Source organism: Doryrhamphus excisus, linkage group LG9 (assembly GCF_037039965.1).
Source record: "Doryrhamphus excisus strain RoL-2023G ecotype Guam linkage group LG9, RoL_Dexc_Guam_v1.1, whole genome shotgun sequence".
Taxonomy (NCBI): domain Eukaryota; kingdom Metazoa; phylum Chordata; class Actinopteri; order Syngnathiformes; family Syngnathidae; genus Doryrhamphus; species Doryrhamphus excisus.
In genome coordinates, this window is record NC_136365.1 from 636769 (window position 1) to 658650 (window position 21882).

The following is a 21882-nucleotide window of genomic DNA, read 5'->3' on the forward strand; positions in this document are numbered from 1 at the left end:
CCACTCTACCACCTGAGCCATGCCACCACTATAATTCATAATTATAATTCCTCATTCATAAATCATAAGTGTGAAGGATATTTTGTCAAATCTTGGACCATTTTGACAGAAAAAAACAACATAAACAGCAGTTTTGTGTAAATGTACAAGGTATAGCTGGTATCAGCTGACCGGTTCCGTGGACATGTCTATATTGTTAGGAGCAGTTACCATAGCAACAGAGACACAACCCGGCAGGCCCCACTATGGAGTTCGGCGGTTTTAAATGACTAAAAACATTCCCAGTTTTCATTTTAATTTGGGTATTGATTCTCTGCTTTGTGGGAGGTTCATAGTTTGCAGAATGCTAATGTGACAAATTGCTGATTATTCAATCCATTATTCATTTCCATTGAGAAAATCTGACTGTTGAATGAGACAGTAAATACATATTTCTTTCTGTACTCTAAAAGCTCTTGCCGTGATTAGCGAGATAAAGGCGGTAAATAGCAACATGCATTTTGGAGTGGAGATAGCTATTATAAAATCCCATTCATTATTTGATTTAAATTAGAGAGAATTTTCCGTTAAAAAGCAGCAGGAACACTCACTGCCATGCTCCATTCAAGAGATGCTTTTAATGTAGCTCATTTTCAACAAAATGTATTTTGAGTGTATATACAAATTGCGGTTTTATTAAAAACCCAGATGATGTCAGCCTTCGTATCATAACAAACGTATTATATGGCATGAGTGTTGGGAATCAGATCCAGTACTCCTTGAAGCATGTGTGTACACATGCATGATACTAAATCACATTCACTTAAACGATTTATTGTTTCAATATTAAGTAAATCTCACTCAAGTAAAACATACTTAACACTATGCTATCCATATGTCAGCAAATGTTATGTTTTGTATTTTTTGCCTGTATTATGCTAGGAGTCCACTGGGCCGGCGCCAGTTGGCGCCAAAGATTAGATGTGATTGGTGCGTAGTGGCTGGCTGTGGCGACGAATTGATGTTCGCTCGGCATGTTGCCATGTTGCCGTGATTCTACACCACTGCGAGCCACTACACGGCAGTCACATAATCTTTGGCACCAACTGGCACCAACTGGCGGCAGCCCAGTAGACTCCTAGCATCAGTGGCGCAACTTGGCTCGCACCATTACATTCCAGTGGATTCCAATCGGCGGATTGTTTGTGACATTTGGTTCCACTTGGTGGACGAAGATTTTAAACATTTTGAAATTTTCTCTCTGCCAAACTAAATTTTTGCCGCCGTTTCATGTCTAATGTTAAAAAATGTTATTTAGGTTTGTTTTTATAATTAAGCTTAACAAAGCTATTAAAAGATAGACAAGACCATAATAGAAGTATGATGAGCACCCTTCACAGTTCTTGGCATGGTAATGAGAACCGTGGAAGACGAGGAAGAGGACCGCCACAGACGCTGTGCTTTTGAACATGACTAATTGGGAAGCGACTGCAGGTGTGTCTCATTGCTCCGACGCCGTAGTGGAAGTAACTGAATCTTGCAGAGCAAACACAAAAAGAAACCAGTGGAGGAAAATAATAGGAACTAAAAGGCTGGGCGGAAAAGCGTAACGTGACAGTCTGAGTTATTCTGTAATGTATTGTGCTGTCTATTGGTTGACTGCATTGGCGTTTGTCTTGTGTCTTTTCTCTGGAAATCTCTTGTTGAAGAGTGAGAACATTAGACTTGATTAGGACATTCTTCTCACAGTTCGACTGGGGGAAAAAAAAGCACATCACCCGCTCTGCAATTTGAACACGTGCAGGAAACAAGCGATTGTGATGAATCAAAGAAGGGGCAGGAAACAATGAAAGAAAAGGAAAATCAACAAGCAAATGAATTGCCAATTTCTGGTTTTGTCAAGTGTGGAAGGCAACTCTTGAGGAAAATCTGTTTCCACTAAAACATTCCGAGAGCAGCTTCTCTCTGTGTGTGTGTGTGTGTGTGTGTGTGTGGTTGAATGGATGACGCTCTGCATTCAACAGAGCAGGACCGATCAGTTTTCTTTTTACTGCCACATTTGTGATTGGCAGATTTATAAAAACAATACTATATAGCCTTGATTTTCACATGCAACACAAGTCTCGTCAAATGAAGCTTGATTATTATGCAGACAATACCTGGGTTGCTATTATCATCATACTGGTACAGTTTTGAGTTTCCAGGGCTCTTACTGTAAATGATCAGTCAGCTAAACTTCTATCTTCATCTTCTCTTCAGTCAGAGGTGTCCAAACATTGTGCACCGACGGCAGCATATCGAGAAAATGGCACATCCAAGGTCCAATTAATTAGCTATTTCTTTACTTAATTACACGCTAAACCAATTCCATAAAGGTGAAAATACTTGTAGGTAAATATATTTAACTAAGCTTTGTATTATAGCTGACAAAGCAAATTGTTGGTAATTAAAGGTGCTGTCTGTCACGTTTTGTACTGCATTGGAGACGCAAGCATTCCAACATGCTCTGCATGCTCAGCCATGACTGGTAATTGTTAATAGCTTCTAAGAAGGACCTTCTACATCAAAGTTCCTGATAGTGAAGAAGATCAAAATGGTCCAGGAATGGCCAGCCCAGACATCATACATGAACGCTATTGAGCCTGTTTGGGGTTAGATGAAGGAGGAGGCTTGGAAGATGAAACCAAAGAATCTTGATGAAGTCGGGCGGGGGAGGGGGGGGGGGGTTATCAATTACTTGTTTGAGTCATTGGAGTACAGATGGAGTCCTCCAAGCTCATGGGAGTCAGGCACACAATATTACAGAGGTACATCTTTCTTTGGCTTAAAGAGGCACCCTGACTTAATTTATTTTAAATACACTTTATTTTGCTACAACAAGCACAATCATTTGTACCTTCTTGGTGCCTTATTGATGAAAGGAGAAGTGGTTAGGGTGTTCAGGAACACCTGGAAACGGCTGGACCGCCAATGTTAATGTCAATGATTATGGAGAGGTCTGAGCATGCATGTATTTGTAATCAGATTTTTCAGTCTGTAATATTCTGTATATTTGGTACAGGGGCATGCCAATTACCCACATTAAGAGATAGGCAGGAAATGTTTGTCACATTAATAAACAGTGCAGCCCAGCCTTTGGCTGGCAGGTGTCATGACCCGAGAAAACCCTTTACTTTAATACAAATCAATTAATTGTTCATACTGTGAAAAATGTTACCATTGCACTTTCAGAAAAAAAGACACCTTCTAAAAATCTCATTTTGTAATTTTATTTTTTAATTTTAATTTTTTAATTTTATTTTTGTTTGAGGTTTTTTTTCAACCATGGCACCAACACACTGCCTTTGGGGTTGTCCATTGTCAGACTCAAGCCTGAATAAATGACGTCCCTTGTAAAAACTAAGCCAAATCAAACAAAAAAGCTAAAAAAAAGAATATAAAGGAAAATATATAAATTAATTTCAATAAAATATTGTAGAATTACTGATTGTAATTTTTATGCTTAATTCAAAATAATTAACAGTGTGTGCACAAAAGCTAAGTAGCTTTATTTGTTGCGTTCCGTTCCCTTACAGTTCTCAAAATGAACCAAACCGTGACCTCAACAGTGTTGTACGTACTGGTCTCCGATTATGGCGTACCATTACGCCCCTACTGTTTGGTATTGTCAACATAGTTATGTAACCATATAAACCCTCGGCAGTGATTGATGTGAGCTGACGGCTAGGGAATAACCATGTGACGTCTCGGATAGACCTGCTAACAGAAAGAGGTAGACCCACCGGGCCATCATTGCTAATGACACTCATGCCAAGTCAGGCTCCTGACTCTCCCAACCAGTTGGAAGCTTCCCTTGGGGTGAATACACAATTGAGTGCTTTTGAGCCAACTTATTCCCAATTCCCCTTTCTGACAACAAGCAGAGAAATCTGGTGCTGGCCTGACACAATCTTCAGCACTGGAATACCTAATCGAGATTGAAAAGATTTTTATTGTCAAGTCGCCATATGTACAGCGCGTGCAGAGAATCTGAATAGTGTTTCGCTCAACAACAAGTAAATAAAATACGAGATAAATCATGAGATGCACAGTGGCCAGATGTTTCGATATATTCATCATGGGAATTAATGTCATGTTCATTTTGGGCACTCAATCATTTATTTGAACAATTAATTATCCACTTTGGAATAATTATACGTCTTTAATAGGAAGAATGGGTGCACAAAAAATACACTTGCATCTGTCATTGGTTGTGTTCATTACTTTTATGGACCAAATGTCTTGGCTTATCAGGGTGTTGACGGGTTCCGGTTTGGTGGCTGCAGGACTGGGTCTCTGTGTGGTCTTGCTGGCTTCATCGAGACGTCACCTTCAACTCTCACTGGATCGGTTTGCAGATGAGTGTGAAGTGGTTGGGATGAGAATCGGCACCTCCGAGTCCAAGTCCATGATTCTCGCCCAGAAAAAGGGTGGAGTGCCATCGGGGGATGAAATCTTGCCCCAAGTGGCCAGCACCAGATTTAAGTATCTCAGGGTCTTGTTCACAAGTGAGGAAGATTGGAACAGATCGACAAGCGAATTGGTGTGGCATCTAATGTGATGTGGACTGATGGTGAAGAGGGAGCCGACCCAAAAGGTAAAGCTCTCAATCTACATTTCTACACTCACCTATGGTCATGACCTTTGGTTAGTGACCGAAAGGACAAGATTGTGGGTACAAGCAGCCAAAATGAATTTTCCTCCTAGTATGGCTGAGCCCTGCCTTGGAAATAAGGTTAGAAGAACTGTCTTTGGGAGAAACCTGGAGTAGAACCACTACTCCTCCACACTGAGAGGAGACGGGTGAGGTGGCTTGGGCATCTGGTCTGAATGTCCCCTGGGGAGGTGCCTCCCTGGGGAGGTGTTCAGGGCAGGGGGGAGCATGGATCAGGTGGTGGCCAAATTCGATCCTCCGTCCTCCTGAGATCATGTCAAAGTGTCCTTGGGCAAGATACTGAACCCCCAGCTGCTCCTGATGCTGCGTCATCAGTAGTTAAACAGTGTCAAAGCACTTTGAGTGCCTTGGCGGTGCAACAGCGCTATACAACTGAAAGACCAGTTATCATTTACCACGTCAGACGGGACTGTGTCTCAGCTTACCTGGGAAAACCTCAGGATCCGCTGGGAGCAGCTGGATGAAGTGGCTGGGGAGAGGGAAGTTTGGCCTTCTATACCTCCACTGCTGACCCTGCGACCCAACCTCGGACAAGGAATGCAAATGTTTAGGATATCCACAAAGCCTTTACAGTACATACTCAGTGCTTTTGATTCACATTGCATTACATTGGGACTGCATGATCGTGGGTTCCTAAATCCAACCTTTCCAGACCATTGGATTGGAAGGGATGACCAAATTATCTGTCTGACTTCTTTCTATGAGTTATGTTAAAGATGAATGGAACAAAGTTACACAGACATCAGTGACCTGAAGCAAAAGATCAGTGATGTCATTGCCAGCGATAATGACCAACGTGATTGTGCATGAACAGATATACGTACAATGGGTTTTACAGTGGGATTAATAGTCATTAAATAATGATGAAGTGAGGAACAGTCCTGGTGATTATGCAATGTGTACAGTTTGGCCAAGCCTGTACTCATGCGTGAGCATTTGTGTCGAGCCGAGGCTGATGTGTTCTAACTGTACTGCAGCCAGGGAGGTGTATTGAGTTTGCGTGGCACAGAGCACTCACTCAAGTCGCACAAGTTTTGCCCTGATGATGATATGACTTAAGCCACCTTGGCACTTGCACACATTTTGTAAGTTACGCAACTTTGCAAGCCAATGTGTAAATCTGTCGGAGACTGGTGTGAAGTATGTGGAAACAGTGGGACTTTGTGCCAATTTTGCGATGTTTCAAATTTCTTCTTGCCACAACTAGTTGTGAATATTGTATAGTATTTGTAAACAATGCAAGTGGTGCATATCAAAGTGTGCCTCTTTCCGACCCTACATGCATTGATTTCACGCACTCTGCAGTACATAAAATAATGCAGAGTCCCGTCATGTCCAAGCCATCAGCGAACAATACTGCAATACAGTGCTACAAGATACCTGCCAGGAAGACAAGAACAGGACAAGGCCAGCACTGCCTGGACTTGAAGAAGAGCCCAGGCAAGAAACTGAGACAGAAGGAGAGCCGGAAGTTGCAGAGAGGGATATTTCTCCCTCTATCCTTCCACAATAGTACTGCAGTTGCAAGATAATATAGACTAGTTTACTTTCATGCAATGAGAGCTTCTTCTCTGGAGTACTACATCTTGAGTACCAAAATCCAGTCATCCAACGGTCATCGCAGTTAGTTGAATCCAGAACTGACTGTGATGAGTGAATTTCCATGTACTAGGATTTATAAATGAATTATATTTCTATATTTTTGCAAAGCAAAATACATAATACATACAAATACATACATACAATACATTCATACTACCAAATATAATAGATGCATTCAGAAAAAATAAGCTATTTAAGACATAAATAAGGCTCGTGCTTGTGTGTGTCACAATAAATGTGTTCCGGACGTGTCATGATGCCGGGTTCAGAGTTGAATTTCAGCTGGATTATGGCCACAACAGTAGCCTGTGTTATCATTATGATTATTATCGTATTATTGCGTCTGTTGTCAGATAATTCTAGCATGCTTGTATGTGTCACTGAGTGACCATTGTAGAATACTGCAATACTGATTTCTTAATGCCTTATATTTGCATTTTACTTACAAAATGCTTCATTTAGGAAAAAAATACAATTTAATATGTTATTATTATGTTTATTTTCAACCACGAAACAGTATGATTTATTAATTAATACATTTTATAAAAACTCTGACAGAGTGAAGCTGTAAAATTCAAGAGTTGTTGATTAATTGGATAATCGATAAATCATGGATTAATTGTTGCTGCTTTAATGATACACATCTATTGACTGAGGCTGGAAAAAGTATGGAATTTTGAATCCGTAAGAACCCTGAATAGAAGAATTCATGAAGCTAGAAGTCTGCTATAGCATGGCGTCCAAGTAACTGCTTCACAGATGCGGGAAGTGGTGGTGACAGTACATACCCATGCTGGAACAATGCGTGTTGTGTGTATTATGTCGTACACTCCACCTTAACACTACTTGGAGTCGGTGTAAATAAGTCGTGCAGTAACGTGGCATTTGAAGTGTGTGATGAATTGTGTGCCAAGTGTAAAACATGCTTGTAAACAAGACGCAAACAGCACACAAAACTAGTGTTCACACGTTCAGGCGGACCATCTACAATGACACGCATCGCCACAGAGAATTGCCGGACAATGCAGAGGCAAAATGTGTGCAAGTGTCAAGGTGGCTTTACTTGGCCTTGGGCAGCAAACAGGGAGACCACCGCTGTGAGGCTTACAGTCGCTGATCGTTGAAGGCCCCCATGACTCGATGTTGTGATTGGGGATGCGATTTATCATCCTCATCCTGAGGTTGTTCATAGAGGGAATAGTCATCTGCTTCTTCAGTTATGAATACACTTGAACTCTTGTCGTCTTTGAGTGATCGTGATGATGCGATCATACTTGTTTCCAATTTCTTGTTGCCTTTTCCGTTTCTTTGTATCTACTCCCCGCATGTGTTATGTTCATGATTTGAATAAAAGAATGTTTTTCCTTAGTGTTTATCACGGGAGTAATGGTACATGTACCTGTAATTTGGGTCAGATTTTCTGGTACAGAACCTGCGTTTTTTCTAGTCTGTTAGACTAGAAAGTTAGACTAAATGTACTAATATACAGTAGATTAGCCTAAAATACTAACCAGCTTGAAACTGTTCACCTAATCAGGGATTTTGTTCATTGTTCTTCCTACAGTTGCGACGTTTGAAACTGCTTTCCAAAGCAACAGTTTGTTAACAAGCTGTCTGAGGATGTTGTTCGGTTGGATAGTCTACTAAAAAGTGCTGAAGGGAAAAAGGGAGACAGGAACGTCAATAACATTGCTGTCCAAATGAAAATCTTCAAATTTAGCATGTTCCTTTTTCTTTTTGGATAGACCCAAGATGAGGAGATATAGTGACAATAAGTACAGTACATTTACTGCAAAAAGGTAATCATTATCATAAGGTAATATTATTCTCGTCCACAGCACGCCAATAATGGACATAATAAATAACAGAATTAAAGAAGTACCAGCCACTATGGAGAGATCAAGGTTTTATCTCACTGATTCGGATGCCATTTGTGCTATTTTCATGAAAGGAATTAACCTCACATAATCCACACGGACATCTGGCATTTTCACCAGCTGGACTCAAATCAGGATGAGATTCTATTTGCATGCTCGGTACTCTCCAGTCACCTGACTGCTCACATTTACATTTTAGAAGTGAGGCTTTACGTTGAGATATGCCTGAAGCGTCATGTGGAAGGTTACATGCCCTTCCTGAAAAATGGGAATGTATATAAACTGGATGATTGTGTATTGTAGATATTTTGTGACATTCCAGCTAGGTTTTGGACCCTGGACACAGAAGTGGTGAATGTTGTATATCAGGGGTGGGCAAACTACGGCCCGGGGGCCACATCCGGCCTGCCAAGTGTTTGAATAAGGCCGCCCGTGCTTTCCAAAGTATTTCATTTAAACTTAACATACAACCTGGCATCATGGCTTGAGCCAATATTTGGATGGTTTAAGTAGTTTTAAGTAGTAGTTTATGGTTTTCCTTCCTCCGGTCTATAATAAGTTTGGATTGTGGTGATATCGGCAGGCAATCTTGTGATTGTGGTCAAGATATGTCGTCAGAAAAAACGCCAAAGTACTCGCATAGCAGTACACAACAGCGGTGTTTGCACTTGCACTAATTTTGCCCTCCACACGGTCCTGCAATTTTTCCGGGGCAGTGAGTGTCATTTATTTATTCATAACACACCTAAACGACTAGTTTGCGCACTGTTTCAGTTTGTGTATGGATAAATTGGCACCTGGCATTTGTGAGCGAAATTGGCCCATTGACGCCAACCGACCACGCTCCTGCGATATACGATAGAAATTCACAACTTGTTTACACCATGGCGGACACTGTTTATGTCTCGTGCACAACAATAGTACGCGACCACATGCTAACCACTACACCACCGTGGGGCATATAATCATTCTATCAGGGAAAGGCAGGGTTCTGATTAATTCTATTCATGAATTAGAATGCATTTTATGTTTTAGTTAAAAATGAATTTGACATTGATGGTGATCGAATGTAAACTTCTGACTACAACAGTACCAGTGATACCAGTGATACCAAGGGCCCAGATGGAGTGCCATGTTTTTTGCTCGTATGCTGTGCAGACGTTGTCATCAGCATGATGTCCTATTTAACAATACTCTCAATGGACTTAGAATGTGGAGTCCCAGCTTTATGAAAGAGGCCATTCATTGGCCAATTGTCCATCCATCCATTCTACTGCCAGTTTTGATATATTCTTTTGCTGGCAACTTTTTTTTTCATAAAAAAACAAAAGGCCTAAATTTGTGAGAGATACTTGAACTCTTCCACCTAGACCAGACCTCTTTCCAACCAGGAGGGTGAAATCCATCTGAGGACCATGGCCTCAGATGGTGCTGTGTTTCATCCGAGAAGCTTCACACTCAGTTGCAGAGGGCCTCAGTAAATGCTAAAGGTCACAGCCGTGAACAGGCTCGACTTACTACTGGCAGTGGGAACCAGACTCATTGTACGGAGGAACCCTGTACTCCCAGAACACCACCCTTTTCTGACACAAGGGTGTAGAGCTGGTCCAGTGTTTCATGCCCATAACAAAAACCACATTGGACCTCTCGTAATCGAGGTTTGACTTACGGATGCACTCTTCTGTCCGGCGCTCTGGGACTCTTGGACTTTCCTCACGAGACTGAGGAGTGTGATCCCCTGTCGTCACAACAGACCCTCGGGTCTTCTTTAAAAAAGGGACCACCAAAGTAGTCTGCCAATCCCAAGATGCCTTTACCTACTAACACACAATGTTAAAAAGTCCAAGACGGTCCCACAACATCCAGGTGATGAAAATAGTTTGAAAACTAGATTCATTTGCAGGCTGCACGGTGACCTTGTGGTTAGCATATTGAGTGCACAGTCAGGAGATCTAGCTTTGTATCTCTGTTGGAACATCTGTGTGGAGTTTGCATGTTCTTCCCATTTGTGGGTTTTCTCCAGCTTTCTCCCACTCTCTGAAAATATGCAAGTTTGCTAATTTCAGACTCTAAATTATCAGTGAGTGTGAATGGTTGTTTGTGTGCCCTGTGATTGGCTGGCGACCAGTCCAGAGTGTACCTGAAGTCAACTAGGTTTGGCTCACTTTACAGTAGATCCTCTCACTCACCCTCAGCAGTCACGGCCCTGCAAATTTGCGGACTTTTTGTCAAAGTTTTATTTTTTTTCTCTGACAATAGGCTATTTTTCTGCAGAAAACACATCTCATTCCATACACTGTCAGTAGTTCCTGTACAAGCTGAACTGGAAACTGAAACCAAAATGCACCAAAATGGAGAACAGTGAGAAATATAAGCATATTCAAGAGTCATATTGCATGCTGAGTATGACAAATTAATACATGTTGGCAGGTCTGCACAAATATTGAAAATCCTCCCTGCCGCTCGCGTCTCCCCGACTGTTCACCGGGCTTGCCCCGTTATTTGAGAAGCACCGTTATAAGTCCACAATGAAATACAGAAATATGTGATAATACAGATATACTGTACATAATACATTCTACAGCGTGACCCCAATATGTGCACATTTTGTAATTTAAATGCATTTAAATAAAATTCAAATACGTGAGACACACCAAAGAGCTGAATCTAATCTAATAATTCCAACAGTCTTATTGTTGATCAGGAATCCGAGGGGAATGTCAACACAATCTTGCAAGAGGGTTTGGATAGGTAGCAAGGTGTGTATGAAAAATACACATTTTAACAATGACTTGCCATTTGTTGTTGGTCCCGGATGGTAACCCCCGGGAAAATCAGGGTTCTACTGTAATATATTTTCTTCTTCTCATTCCACACCTCTCTTTTCTTCGTACCTAAATTGAAGCTGGTCATTCATCGGTATAAGTTTAGCAAAAAAAGCCACACCCGTTTTTTTTTCTCCCCCAAACCCGATCCTCTCTCCAACTGTCACTTTTGCCATCCCTCCCTCTATTTTAATCTTGTAGGAGAGATGCGGGATTAGGTGGGAGTGAGGGAAAGTTAGGAGATGATGGGAAAGAGAAAGAGATTAAGTAGATTGCACTTGTGAACTCCTTGAAACTCAGGTCAGATTATGTGGGATGGCAAAGTATAAGCAGAAAAAAATGAAGGGAAGAGCACTTATGCTGTTTGTGGATTGGTATGGATGAGTTTCATTCAGATTCATTTGATTATTATGGAGAAGAGTTATTGAAAACAGTCAACAGATGAGCAGAAAACGTCAGGTAGGCTTCAAATTCAAAGCAGATGTGCTTGTTTCCTTGTCATATATCCAAAGAATTAAGTGTTATGTCATGGCACCCATTTCCCTACAATATTGAAAGAATTGTCTTTTGTTTGTGCAAGTTTCATGCTGATATTGTTTGCTCTTTCACGCCGCCGTCCACATGTACGTGAAGGTGGAAAAGCCATTGTAGCAGATAAAAGTGTCGGTTTCCGGTTTGAAGGTATAGCATGGTATGAAAAAGTCACGGTTTCAAAATGAAATTGTCCGCCATGCAGTTCCTGAGGTATGAGAGAAAGTGGAGGTCCAGCGGGGCCGCTATATGGAAATACTTTGTCACATCCTGTGTTATTCCTTGCAGTTGGAACTGGGCTTTGATGTGCTCAAACCACAGGCGTGGGCTGTGTTGCCAAAAGTTGGCCATTGATTGCACCGTTTTTAGCTGCCTCGTTAGCACTGAGTGGCGCCGCTCGGGCCACGCTGTTGTCGACATATTACTCACGTCAAGGGTCACCAAATGTGATTCAGAACGAGACAGGCATGGAGGACAAGTGGTACAAACCCTTGACTCCGTAGTTGCATGACCTGGAAACTGACTTGTAGTCAAGTGTGGCCGGCACATTCACCACTTTGAAATAATAATGTCGACACCTTCTTGGCACTTGGCGGAGGTCTGTGCTCTCCGAGTGCTTCTCCAGTTCATTATAAATATATATGTTACACTTTGATTGTGTTCTGTTGTCATTCTATTATAATGACTTATCACAAGGCAGGTCTGGAGCCAATAAACCGTGATTATAACAAGGGATTACTGTTTTACTTTTTTTACACTTGTGTGTTCTCACAAACATTTGTGCTGACTCCCCATCGATGTAAGCCTTGAGCCTTGAGTTTTCCAGAGAAAAGGTGGTTTGATGTGTGTGAGTGACAGTGGCGGAGGCAGGGTCTGAACATCATTTTGCACAATGCCATTGTGACGAGTATTGACAAATTGCAAGAATTGACATTTTACACTGTTGGATCTTGTTAGAGGTTAAGTAGAGCTTCAAAATAATCAATGTTAATTTATTTTATTAATGTTACCCCAATGTCGTTATCTCTTGACGGCAAAAACAAAAAGGCTTTTGCACCGTTCCTGCTGAGATTGGACGCAGTACGACATTTATTTTCAACTTCTGTAAACGATCCTGAGGGTGGAACAAAAAAGTCAAGTGGTAAACCCACAAAAATATTGACACAGTTTTCACACAGACTTGCTATGATTGTTTGTTCAAAGCTCAAGACCTCTTCTCTTCACATGCTCAGGTTCAACAGCCTTGGGCGTCCTGGCATTTTAAGATAGCTTTAACCTCTCAGATTAGCCCTCCCATTACATATGATGTCGAAGTTATACATTTTCTCTAGAGGCCGTTGCAATCATTTCTCTCATGCAGCGTTTTATTTAATTGCTTATTATTCTTAAACAACTTATTTAGGCTTTTGTCTATTTTGAAGCCAGATGCAAAATTTCCTTTGACTCCCCACCAAACACGGGACATTAAAAGGCGGAAGAAAATGTCCTCTATTAAGAAACAATTTCACCTTAACGGTCTTGATGACTTCCAACGTTACTGAGATGTTTTCCATACGCCACAGTGGACGGAGCGCCGTCATGATTTGGGGTGATTTTTCCTTCAATGCGACATTGGAGCTTCAGGTTGTGCAGGGGCGTCAAACAGCAGATGAAGGCCCTGGTCTGTGTGGTAATGACTGGCTGCAGTTCACAGTGCCACAATACAAAGGACGTCTTCCAGAGGAATTATTCAGGTACTTGTTTGTTTTTAAGTGATAGACAGAAGACTGTGTTCAAATGATTTCATAAAATTGCTCTGTTGTTTATCAAATCAGCTTAATAGCTCGAGTCAAGATGCCTTTTTTGTCTGTTTGCGTAAGCAGTTGTTGCTACTGTTCCTAGCTGTACTATTACAGTATATGTGGTAGCCTATATTTAGACAGTGAATTGGGAGCTAAAAGTAAATACAGTATATTCTTTTTAGCACATGATAACACAATAGTACAGTCAGCGAGAGTAACTGGCATTCACGCTTGCTCCATTTTGAATTAAGCATGTAATATGGTAATTGGCTAGCTGGCCTGATGACATGGTGTGTGAAACACTTCTCAGGTATGTGGTTTATGCATTTACAGCATTTACGGTATATTTTTCCTTTCTATATATCTTTCCACCCCATTGTAATTAGTGATCTGATTTTTTTTAAGCAGGGCTTCATCAGCAGCAACTAATGTGTGATGTCATGTTGTGAAGTGCCAGCTGGGCACTTAACAAGCTCGTGCAAATATTCAGTCAAAAAAAGACTGCTACACAACAGGTGAGCTAATGTTGCTAAGCATAGATTGTATTTAGCACGTTTCCTCTGTATATAATGACTGTTTTTTTTCTACTACTGGCTCAAAAACATTTTTCTCTTTACATAGATTCCAACACCAAAGCAGATGGACTCCTCAAGTATTGAGACAGAGGATAACACGACCATCCCTCCATCCTGGCAGCATAGACGCCCAAGGAGGTCCCATTCAGACTCCTGACCTCTCCAGTGCAGATTACATTAGTAACACTATTCAATATTCTTTCTCCAATCAGTACACATTGTATGGTCTTTCTTTCCAGATGAATCCCGAAAGGAAAAAAAAAATCAAGAAAGCTGTACAGGACTGTCCGTATGCCTGGAAGCCCTGTGGTGAAGTTATACAGTTATGCAGTTATGTATTTAAGAGCATTGGCAATCAAGTCATACTGTATCCCTGCTTTGAGCTAACATTCATGATGAACAGCGTGGTGCACGTTATGTGACCAATCTGCTGTGTTTATGTGCCTTTTGCAGGTCAGCAGATATGTATGTCTTCACCACCTCCATGTAGGTTTTTTATTGTCTAATGTAACAGAATAGGTTTATCTTTTGCACACACCAGGTATAGGAAGCCCACCATAAACGAACTCAACATTCATATCCCCTTCTCAGATGAATCAACACCAGTCAGTCTCTTCAAATCCCAGCCAGTCACCCGGGATCAGAAAGGTCTTCCACATCTCTGGACCCAGTTCAATGTACACTGGCCTTCCATTTCCAATAGACGACCAGGAAGTTGAACATCAACATTTCTTTTCTGAAACGTTAGCATTGACTCATAATGGACAGGAAGGTGTCTCAGCTGTCTTTGCTTTGTGTGTTTTGTGCTTTTGTTTCAGGTGCCCTAACCCAACATCTTGGCACCGAACGATGATGATTTAGTCAAGCAGTGAAAAGTGGCTGCCCGATGCACCAGGACAAACAGGAAGTGTTAGTCATGGCAGTGAATGAAATGAAATAAAACCTGTTTGATCAAATCATATATTTTAAGCCTATGACACCCTGACTTTAGACCTGTGCTTCTCAAATAGTGGGGAAGATTACCCAGGGGGGGTTTGAGGAACTGTCAGGGGGGGACGCAAGATGCTTTCATTTTAGTACTCAACATGCAATTTGACTCTTGAATACACGTGTATGCTCTCCCTTTTTGTTGCATTTTCTTTGTTTCAGTCTCAAGTTCAGTTTGTACGGTACAGATAAATGAATAGAATTACATTTTCTCTTGTATTTAAAATCAGGGAAGCGTGAAAAATGTTCTGTCCCTTGGGGGGCCATGACAGAAAATAACTGCTTTAGACAAAGCATGATTTTTATTAAATGCTGGTAATGAATGAAGCATTAAATAAGTTGTGTTTTTTTTACATTATCATTGAAATATTGAAAACACATTGATTTTTACTGACATTGAATTTGAAACATTTTCAAGTTCACAATACTGAAATACAACTAAAATTGTGTTGACGCATTGTTATGAAATGAACATTGTTGCAATGTTAGCAGCGGGTGCAAATTGATGCTACATTGTTTCAACTTCACCTTACCATCTGAGAGCCCATTTCAGTTAAATAGTAATAATAATAACAAAAAAACCTTAAAGTGTATTATGGAAAGCAGGAAGTGAACAAATGTAACAGTTACTGATTGTAAAAGTACCAGATGGAGGGCTAGGATTTAATAAGCTTTGCTTCTTCCTACTTCTTTTGGACATGTGGAACTGGGAACTGATTATGGGATGCACTCAATTGTAATCTGATGCTTGTTCTAATGAAATAAAACCATTACCATAATATGTATTTGTAATCTGCGTTTTCGATATGGAACCTTCTTGAAGTGTTATATTGTCAGTAACAAACTAAGTTTCTGTCAACTGTCTGGATATTGTTGCATTTATTTGGCATTGACTTGATCAGTTTATTGATCGCTATCCACTCTTCATTCATGGCAATACATTGTGTTGGTGGGTGAATGTCACAGCATTGAACGTGGGGTTGTCTGTAAGGCCAACATGCAGCACTGAGGCAAGAGCTTCCATTTACACAATGCCAAGGGGCAGTCTGGTTGCCGTTGTGTTGTCATGGTAACTGTTACTCTACTTGTATCAATTTAGACATGTCGTAGGTCAAAATGTTTTTATTTCATAATGTGTTGCAAAATGTAAACACCATATGACAGCACTCTTGGTGCTATTGTGTGCTACTCACACACATTTTTAAAACCTTGATACTAATGATGATGATGTAACTGATTTAGTAACACTGATATAATATGGTATGTATTCTTTTAAATATGCAATCAAACAAACCTGACAAGCTCCTTGTCGAGGTGTGAAAAAAATTCACAAAAACCTCTGCCATAAACTTCCCTTGCCATCTATCCGCAAATGTTCTCAATTGGATTTAGACCAGGGGACTTCACAGGATGGTCCAAAAAGAGAGGGGTTATTCTTCTGGACAAGTCCTTTGTCAGGCGGGCATTGTGAACTGTTGAAAGACCCAGTCATTACCACACAAGTGGCCCACTTCATAGATACAAAACTGAGAATGCTAAATGCGGTGGGACACTAAGTGTGTTGTTTACATACCTCTGAAATGATTTTAGCATGTTAGCACTTTAACCATTTTCACAGGTTTAAACTGACACAGACACTTAGCATTTGTATGTTTAGCGGTGCTGTGCTAGCAGTGTTAGAATGCTGACATTGGCATGCACAGATTGAACAATAGGGGTCCCAGGATTGACTTCTGGGGAGCCCCCAGGTCATGGCCATTTTGTCCGAGACATAGTTAACACTTTCTGTCTGTACTTGAGGAAGTCTCAATAATGACACCTTTAGGCTGCGTAGTTTTCACTGTCCATTTCATAGGAGCCGATCCTTACATCTGTTCCAGCATATCATCTTTATCCTTGATGATGGTTGCAGCATTTTAACGGCTTGTAGAAGGCATGCAGTCTTCGTTGATCAGCATTTAACGCTGTCTAATTTGCACTTCACTTGTCACTTTCTTTTTCTTTGATGCACTTCCTTAAGAAGAGTATCCCTCACGCTTGGTTGACATGGAAGTTAACGTTAATAAATTACTCAAAAAGAACTAAAGTGACGTGTGGTGCAGTTACATTCTATGTCCCACGTGTTACTTATTGTGTTATTTTTGGTTGCACCGTGAGTGAGGGAAGCATGACCTGTTGGTTTGTGTTTCCAAATTTTTAAGTGTGTTTCATTTAGTCATGGTATTCATGGATTGTCCAAGAACACAAATGTCATACATACGTATATATCATGTAAATGATATTTACCACTGAATATCCTTAGTATCAGTTTTAACTTGTGATAGATCAAATGCAATTCAAACAAATTCTTACATTTCAAATGTAAAACATTGTATATGAGCGATGTCGAGCCAGTAGTCACTGTGAGGCTCCAAAGTGTGTTTGATGAATATTAACCCACCCTGTTGGATGAACGTGTTAATCCAGGTTCAAATCTCCCCTAGTAAGCATCGTTGGTATTGGTCATGATATAAATATGAAAGTAGTGACGATATGTCTCTTTCTCTGTTCTCTGTATTCACAGGTGGACTTCAACGGATCTCTATCGCTTTGCTCTTTATTCTTGCTTTCTTTTTCTTCGCCTCTGTCTTTCCACCTGATCAGCTGCACCACAGCATGCCTCAATGTTTGCCAGCAACACCAGCAGAAGCATTATGGAAGTAAAAGAGCGACGTCCATACTGCTCACTGACCAAGGGCCACAAGGACAAGGAGGGGCCATACCCTGGTGAGAAAGTCAGCGTTCATTCATTTGATTTCACTCCACGGTGCTTGTAAATTGGAAACTATCCTTCAACCCGTAACAATCATCTTTAACTCAAGAAGTTAAATCATGGTGGATATACGATAATGTTTTTGTTCTAAAATACTAGTAATTCATGCCAAAGATGAGGTTAAAAACAACTAAACTTTTCAAATTATAGTGTAAGACAAAACTCATACCTAAATTAACACGTAAGCAAAAAGAAACATGGAACTGCTGCACTTCTTTGAAGACGTCCTTGAAGTTCATATCCAGGAATGTGAAATCCGCTCCTTTGTATGAATCTATGGTAGGTTCTTCAGGGGACAGTGAAGACTGTGCTATTGCTCCACACGGCCTGCGAGTCCCGACTCAAAAGTCCTACTCATCTAGTGAAACACTCAAGGCCTTTGACCAGCACCAAGACCAGACCAGGTTAGAACTGCAACCATGTTGCATAATGTTGCTGCCCATTCAAGTTTCAATTTTGGTTGTTTTTAAGTTCAAGGAAAGTCAGGTAACTTTGAAATCAATGCTTTTCATTTGGATAGAAAATACATCATATAATTTTATTTTTTTAGCTTTTTTAAATTAGCATATTATTAATATTACAATGTAACCTCGATTGTCAAACACATCCATTCCAGGATGAAGTGTGTTCAAAAAATGTCAGTAAGGAATGTGGAATAATTACCAGTACCAATAATTGTCGGCCTGATATCAGCATAAAAATGTGATCGGTTGATATCGGCATCTGATCATGAAAACCGATATACAACACATATATATTTATTCCACCACAGGAAATATGTCATGTCACAAATAATTTATAAAGTCGATTTAATGTTATGTATTCTTTTTGAGTTTATTTGTATTTTTTTACATAAAAAAAAAACATAAGTCCGGACTCACACTGAATCTGTTGTAACTCCTGATCCAGTCCGGCTTGCCTCAAAGTTCCATCCATCCTGACTCCGGTAGACGTAGCAGTAAGGTTTGATTCTCTCAGCTTTACCAGAGAGTGCTCCGTTTCGGCGGCCGCCGCGGACTGCGTTAGTGTATCACAAAGGATTCAGTGTGTGAGCCCGAGGTAAAATTATGTTTGGAAGGAGGTAAACTTGCAAATTCGGCTCAAATACTTATTTTTTACACTATAGCTGCGTGGTGGTGTAATGGCACATACTGTATTTGCATTTATTCAATTTCTAGTTAGTTTTTTTTTCAGGAAGGGCATCTAGCGTAACAACTAAACCAAAAACTTTCCATCTGAAATCATGAGCATGCGTTCAAGCTGAAAGGAGGAAAAAAGATGTATTCTGTCTACCAACTGTTTTTCTGTAATTATACATTTTCTGTTTGTAATTCATCATAGGAAACTATGACATATTTTGACAGGTTACTTTATGGGACTACAAAAGGACACAAGGACATGGTTCGTCGTGAGCAAGATGATTATAACATAGATGGTGAGTATCAATTCTCTTCAATTCTTCCTTTATTTTCTTTTTGGGCATACTTACTGTAAAATCAACATAGTGAATTTGGAATAAACATTGTTGATAATCTGTGATCATAATGCATTTCAATTCGGGCCCACCGATATGATAAAAATGTAACATCGGTAGATATTGGTGTCATGTTTTTTCATTTCATGAAAAATGATTTTAAAAATGCTATATAGATGATGTTTCAATGTTCACACGTCCAGGATGACACCACCGTTTGTTCACATACAGTGCAAGCCCACACGGTCTTGTGTCCCTGTCCACTTGGACTGTGCTAAAGTCTGCTAGCTCTACTTTAGCATCTGGGATGCTAGTAGCTCCTAGCCATGTTCCATTGAAGCACAGTAAGATGCGCTCCCTGAAGGTCTTGATTTCAACTTCCTTGCTCGCCACTTGGCTTTCATCTTAACTTCATCTGCTGCCTTGATACGTTTCTTTTCTCAATACTAAACAGGGAATCAAACCAATGCAGGACTTGCTTTCATGGCGTGTAAAAAATCCATAGTATAGAATATATCATTTCAAAGATGATAATAGCAGGGGGACAAACAGAGCCGCTTGAAAGCAACGTTTAAAAAGAGCAATTGCTCCCCGCACCAAGGTCTGACCCCCTCATGTTCTGGCTTAGTAGTATAGTCCTGGTCTCGCCCGGAAAATGGGTGTTTCATTTGATCTTTGTCTTGGTTTCGTTCCATGGCCAGCTTGACCTCTTTCAAGTTGGAGCTTGACCTCGTCCTGCAATTTCCCACCCATTAAAACGTCTCCACAACGTCAAGAATAAACAAATGATGGTCTACTGCCTAGCATGCGAGGCGAGCGCATTTATGGTCATCCAAGTTAGCATGCCAGTGAAATGGATGCCAGCTGTGTGAAGGTGTATAGGTAAACCTCCCTCCCGACGCCGTAAGAGTCAACCTGAACACTGAGTTGACAGACGGGTTTTTAGATCAACGCTGAGAGGTCTCAACTCACATTCCGTGGACTGTGGGTCACCCCCCTGGATGTGAGGAGCGGCAGAACAAAAAGGTCCGACATAGTTACAACAAAATCAATATATCCTTCCATCAGTGTATTCTAAGTGTATTATATGCGAGCATACAAATGTACGTATAAGTCATCCAGTCATCCAGTCATCCAGTCATCCAGTCATGGGCTACCGTCACGAAACGCTTGGTTGCATCAAAACACTTGACAAAATGCAACAAGGACAAAAATGATCAAAAATCCAAACTTCTACAGAAAGTATACCAGACCATAGCTGCCCCGATCTTCTCCTGCACCAATTAACACATTGTCAATTTGGAGAAATTCTTATCTGCTTTATATTCACTTTTGCTCTAATTGGAGCTCATTTAAAATTAATATGAGTTTTAATTGGAGAGCGGCACTCTTTATCTTCAATTGTGACATTAATTACGGAACGCCTTTGTAATTTCCCTTTCATTTGCTGATTAAAGATGAACGGGAACACGCTGTGATTTTTCAGATAATTTGTTTGCCCCCCTTCCATTCATATTTCAAAGGATTGCATATCATTTGGACCTGATTTCATTTTCCAATTTGAAGGTAATTTTCACCTTCATCCTTAAATACCCATTATCAAATGTGCTTCATTTGTCTTCTTGTGAAAATGTGTGGAACAGTGGAACCTTGGTTATCGTCCTTAATCCATTCCAGAAGGTCCCACTTTAACCGAAACAGACCAAGTCATTTTTTCCATAGGCTCCAGCAGAAAATGAATGAACGAATGAATAATAGAAATGTTTACGTGATGTTTTCTAACGGTTCTGTTCCAACTCCATTAGGTCAAAATTTCAGTCTTCGTCAGCTGGGCATCTGTGAGCCGCCTTCACGTCATGGCCTGGTATTCTGCTCCGAGATGGGCCTTCCCCACCATGGTTTCTCTGTGACCACAACCCAGGACCTGGACGTGGACGCCCAGGCTGTGATGTCACCAGATCGAGCCATTAACTTGTGGGGCCGTGGGGGTTTGGGCAAGTCGTCTGAGAGGAGTTCCTGTCTGTCCAGCCGCTCCAACTCGGTACTGACTCTCACCGATACCGAGCATGAGAACAAGTCCGACAGTGACAATGGTAGGATATTTTCTCTTCTTTTCTGACGTCTCAGTATTGTTGGATAAAACACACATGACATGACTGGCCTAAAAGGCAGTGGTCTTTTTCATTTCTTACATCTATATGTTCATCTCTTGACAGAAACATAAATGCAACACTACAGGATTTTATTTTCACTACATAAACCACACTTCCACTCTACATGACATCAATGTCAAAATATAGCAACCCTTCATTCATCATCAGCCTGATTGCAATAAATTGCCATGACCTTTGAGGTGGAAACAAACGCAGATGACCAGCAATTGTTTTACCTCTTGGTAAAAATGTTCTTGGAATTTGGATCGAAAAGGACCCATAGTAACACCGCTAGCTCAAATACAGTAAATGACACCAGGAATTATTTCACAATTTATTCAAGTTGCTTAAAAAGTTCCTGGGATTTTGTGGTTACATCGATACAATAAAGTTGTAAAAACTCGCCCCGAAAGGGAGAGTGAGTTTAGTCTCTGGGATGAGGTCTTGCCCTAAGTCACATGTGTGAACGGAGGACCGAAGCACTGCAGGTTATCTTTCCAACCAGTTTCTCCAGCAGGTGATTTGATTGACAAGCTCATTCCGTCAAACCAACGGAGGGTTAATCATTAAAA

General features: G+C 40.7%; 1 protein-coding gene and 1 long non-coding RNA gene across 9 annotated transcripts in view; both read left to right on the forward strand.

Annotated features, from left to right (window-relative positions):
* The window catches only part of tenm3 (teneurin transmembrane protein 3), a 186206-nt gene that overhangs the window by 13415 nt on the left and 150909 nt on the right, over window positions 1-21882 (forward strand). For all 7 annotated transcript variants that reach the window (XM_058079310.2, XM_058079326.2, XM_058079334.2 and 4 more), the window contains exons 2-5: window positions 17435-17637; window positions 17967-18087; window positions 19048-19118; window positions 20963-21250. In XM_058079310.2, the coding sequence (XP_057935293.2) occupies window positions 17535-17637; window positions 17967-18087; window positions 19048-19118; window positions 20963-21250 (583 nt within the window). In that variant the 5' untranslated portion in view covers window positions 17435-17534. The remainder of the gene's footprint in view (window positions 1-17434; window positions 17638-17966; window positions 18088-19047; window positions 19119-20962; window positions 21251-21882) is intronic.
* LOC144899852 (uncharacterized) lies at window positions 12957-14836 on the forward strand. 2 transcript variants are annotated; one of them, XR_013628187.1, is made up of 5 exons: window positions 12957-13824; window positions 13931-14022; window positions 14124-14214; window positions 14338-14370; window positions 14476-14836. It is a non-coding gene; the product is annotated as an uncharacterized LOC144899852 (long non-coding RNA). The 2 variants fall into 2 exon arrangements; XR_013628186.1 differs by having other exon boundaries at window positions 13931-14214.